The sequence below is a fragment of the Spinacia oleracea genome, chromosome 5 (assembly GCF_020520425.1).
Source record: "Spinacia oleracea cultivar Varoflay chromosome 5, BTI_SOV_V1, whole genome shotgun sequence".
Classification (NCBI taxonomy): Eukaryota; Viridiplantae; Streptophyta; class Magnoliopsida; order Caryophyllales; family Amaranthaceae; genus Spinacia; species Spinacia oleracea.
This window is the reverse complement of record NC_079491.1, coordinates 22,477,621-22,482,201: the sequence shown is the minus strand read 5'-3', so window position 1 is coordinate 22,482,201 and position 4,581 is coordinate 22,477,621. Positions and strand designations below refer to the sequence as shown.

Sequence of the window (4,581 nt, the reverse complement as noted above, 5' to 3'; positions counted from 1 at the left end):
CACTATTGGGTGAATAGTAATCAAAGTATGAAGCTTTATAAGTGTTAGAGCATCTTCAATGGTAAGCTAATTTGACAATTAGCTTATTATGCCACATAAGATTTCAAGCTATTTCATTGTCTAGCTAATTTTTGCTCCAATGGCTAGCAACTAGCTTGTTATTTAAATTAGTCCCATTTGGCCCACTTGTCAATTAATTAATTGGCAACATTTGGTAGCTAGTTGTCAAGCAAATTAGCTTGTTTAAGCTAATTTGCTTGGCCAAACTAATTTAATATTTTCACTCCAATGGTCTAGCTATTAGCTTGAAACTTTTATAAATTTCAAGCTAATCCCTAGCTACAACCATTGGAGATGCTCTTAGGATATATTATGAATATGACTGTCGAGATGCCAAAGTTCGCCAACTGGCTGATGGACTCCAGTGGTACAGGAACAAAATGCCAAGGAATTATTGAAAGAAACATAACTACATAAGTGTGGGAACTTCTATGAGTTCTATCTTGCTAAATGCTAAAATAAATGACATCATCCCAAAATAATTGGAAAATAGAGGTGGAAAAAACTGCATGTACATCATCACTCATCATTTTAATTTCAGAAAATTTGAGAGATTTTTATGATACAAACTATATTACCCTTGATCCCGGTCTTTCTTCTTATTTTAATACTTCTATCTTGAAACTCCTCTATTATCTCGGATCGAATAGGAACATAGTTTATGGCCACTGCACGTCCGTTTTGATATGATTGTCACATTACTAGTCCGGTAATTGACTGTATTAATGTGACTATTGATTTTGAACGGCGAGGTTATTAGAAGATTTGTTTAATTAAGCAATGACAGAAGTCTCAATTGATATTTTGTCGGAGTAAATTTCAGTCCTGATATCAGCTAATTCCCAAAGCTCTGGCAATGCTTCTCTTAGATTGTGGATGCTCTCCAGTGCATAATCTGCTCCTTTTGGTCGATGACAAGTACCCACCTACATACATGATACATCCACCACAATTTTCACCCATAAATAAACACATAAGATAGACAACAAAGAATGTGGGGCCCACTCTAAGCAGAATCATTTAAAACAATAATATGAGTAGTTCGAAACAGTTGCATCACTTTGACTTTTACGAAAAATTAAAATAGACCAATCAACAATTATTAGAGAAATGCTTACCAGTACAGTGTCAAGACCCACACGTTTTCCAGCCACTATATTTCTGACACTATCATCAAAGAATATCTGAAAATGGACCGATTCCAATCATTAGAATTCAACTTAACATTATTTTATCTTTCAAATTGAATTTTAAAATTGAAATAAAATGGAGATTACTGTTTTTGAAGGGTTCAAATTGGCAATCTTAAGTGCCTTTTCAATTGCATATTCTGAAGGTTTACAAATGACGGGTGTCTTTGGCAATGTGGTTGCATCATTTTGGTTGGCGAAATGACTAATTATATCGAATATTTGAGTATCGTTGTTAGCATTGTTGTCATTTGGAAGGGTCTTTGGCTTTGTACCCACAAACTCAATATCGTCTTCATCATCCGATGCAAAATTTTTATGGATCGGGTTAAGGGTCTCAAAACAGATTATACCCTCGAAGCAATCCTCCAACCCGAGCTTGCTTAGCGCCTTAATAGCGTGGGTCTCATCCGCATTTGTAAAAATCTATGGCCCAAACAACGTAACGAGTTAGATACGATAAGTAAGTTCAATGTATTAAGATTTTTAAAAAAAAAAATTATGAGAATAAAAACTTACAACTTTACGAATAGGAGTGCTCAATAAAAGGTTTCGTAGAACAGGGTCCGGTTTAAGATTCTCGTAAGGCAATTTTCCATGAACAAAACTATAATACAAAGATATTATTAGATATTTTGTTACGAGTTAATTAATGGTATTAATAACTAATTTAAGAAAGATGAGTAAGTTGTGTACCTATGATATTCATCGTAGTCAAAATCGTAGCCAATTGCCTGCACATAAAAGATATTTAAAATCAATTTTAAAGTTATAATAGTAATAAAGTCTAATAATGTAACGAAAATATACAAATACGTGACGTAAATAAAGAAACATACCCTTAGACCAGCCATTGTCGTGCCGTAGTTCTTGTATAAAAGGTTAGACAAATCATCTATCTTACTCCTGTCTATGCCTAGCTTTTCGACCATATAGTCTGTTAAAAAACATACAATTAGAACAACATTATTGATTTATTTCACTCGTGATAAAAACAAAATCGGAAAAACTAAATATTTTTTTTTTTTTTTTTTCCGTTGGTGCATATGAGGCCACAAGGGCGGGGATGAGAATCAATCCCAGAATCACCTGAAATCGGGATGGAAGCTATAACCAACTAAGCTATCCATCACTCTCAAAAGACTAAATAGTAAATAGGCACACACATACACTAGTTCAATTTATATTATTGAATTTATAATTAACGTGACTATTAATTTTAGAAGCGGAGACCGTACCTTGAATGTTCTTCAATACTCCTTTTGACAACCCCGAGCTAAGAGGATACAAAGTATCGTCTAAATCTGTTTCAATTCAATCATATAATACAAGTATTAGAATTTTAATTCCAAGGTTAGACCAATTCAATTTTTGTAAGTTTTGTTGTGTTATGGACCACCGACCATCAAAATTATGGTGAAATAGGGTTCATAGAATTAATAAACCCAAATATTATAGTACTCGTATTATAATTTTATTTAGTAAAATTGTAAGTTAATTAAAGTACCCTATGGGATCAAAGTAAAGCCAATTTGTATTTTATAAATTATACAGGACATATAATGATTGTCATTTTTCTAAGTCCAAATAAATATTACCTTACGTAGTGGTCGCCAGCTGATCTCGTCCTTTTAGAATTAAACTTTTGGTATCGTATTAATTTGGGTAGGAATGAAACAAATGTCCATTAATTGGTTTATTACATTCAGTTTTGAGGTTATTGACAAAAATATAAAAAACTTACCAAACAAAAGGCAATCATATTTTGGGGCTTGTACGTAGCGATCCTCGTATGCCATTGTGACTTTTTTAAGTTCTGGAAAGGAGACATGCACGAATTAATATATTAACAACGAAATTCACATGTATCTTAAGCCTTTGTCAAAAATATAAAATTTGAAATAATCACATGCATATGACAGTTTGTTTAAAGTTGAGTTAAGACTTTAGAGGTTTTAAGCAGAAATCAAGCAAATGCACCATGGATTTTAGAAAACTAAAATATATAAATAATTTTGCAAAATACTGTTGTCAAAACACATAATTAAACTAGATCGTCTAGAATACTCTTGCCAAAAGAATAAACATTTCGGCGTATGACTATTATTAGAAGGTCTTATAAGACAGACAGATAGACAGTCTGATACAAGAGTTCGTATGTGATCAACTGACGTTAAATTTGGGAAGTGGAATACTTTTTAAAAAGACCTACTAGTAATATATTTGATGTTGGACTGGCAACATTATTCATGTAACAAAATTTATAAAAATGTAAGTTGAAAATGGGACATACCAGATGAAGAGATGAGAGAGAATTTAAGAGAGAGAGGGGAAAAGAATTGTGATTGCAATTTTATGCAAGAAGGAAGAGAAGAGAGGGGGAGGAAAATTGGTGGGGGGAAGGCTGCTTTTATAGGCAAACTTGCTCATTATTTTAATTAAATAAATGGGGCCAAGGGGATGTCATTGCTTCTCAAATTAATTTAATCACTTGATATTGATAGAAGCTATATTTATTTATGCAATCATTTAATAGAATAAACTAAAATGACAACCAGGTGAGAACAATGCCAGATGATTCTTGATCTACCCCTTGACTTACCACGTGGACCAATCTAACGCGTTTATACTACAGCTTAGCTCTTGTCTATTGACTCATTTTTCCATGTTGAAAATTAATGTAATTCACGTCTCTAAGCTAGTTTCACCAAACAAGGTTACTAGGTTAGCCAATGTTTGCACCTCGCTGTAAAGATAACACTAGGCCGGGTAAATACAAGATATGACCGTCATGGCACGACCCCAGGGCCGGTCCTGACATTTCAGGGGCCCAGGGCGAATCATGATAAAGGGTCTTAAGGAGGTCTTATATATGGTGCGAGGTTTTAAAATATTCAATGTATGTCCATATTACATACGAAGTTTATTATATTTATCTCTCATTTAAATATTTGAACCACATTTAACAACATATATGAATATAAAATGCCATAAAACAATTAGTTATGCAAAATATAATATGCAAATAATACTTACTACGTATTTCTTAATGACACAATGTTTAAAAATTTGCACATAAAAATATTTTGTTTAAAGAACCATAAAAAAGAAGTCCATTTAAAGAAGAAGTGGATTAATAACGAAAGAAATAGAGACAATCAAAACGATAAAAAAAATATTCACAAAAAATCGGCTATGAGGTTTCGAACCCCTGTCAACTGCCAAACATATTTGAATTTAACCAATTAGCCACCAACATTTCGTATTTACTATTTGTGTTTATAACTTATTTAACTTATAACTCAGTTTATATTTTGGGGCCCCTTGCCCT

General features: G+C 32.7%; 1 protein-coding gene across 1 annotated transcript; it reads right to left on the bottom strand.

Moving 5' to 3' along the window:
• Window positions 1-428: 428 nt before the first annotated feature.
• Window positions 429-3,665, bottom strand: LOC110796216 (uncharacterized). Its single transcript, XM_022001249.2, has 9 exons — window positions 3,544-3,665; window positions 2,995-3,066; window positions 2,489-2,554; window positions 2,090-2,187; window positions 1,947-1,984; window positions 1,770-1,857; window positions 1,338-1,676; window positions 1,179-1,244; window positions 429-986 (listed from the first exon to the last, which is right to left on the bottom strand). The coding sequence occupies exons 2-9, from the start codon at window positions 3,047-3,049 to the stop codon at window positions 834-836; spliced, it is 903 nt and encodes a 300-aa protein (XP_021856941.1). The 5' UTR covers window positions 3,050-3,066; window positions 3,544-3,665; the 3' UTR covers window positions 429-833.
• Between the last annotated feature and the right edge of the window lie 916 nt (window positions 3,666-4,581).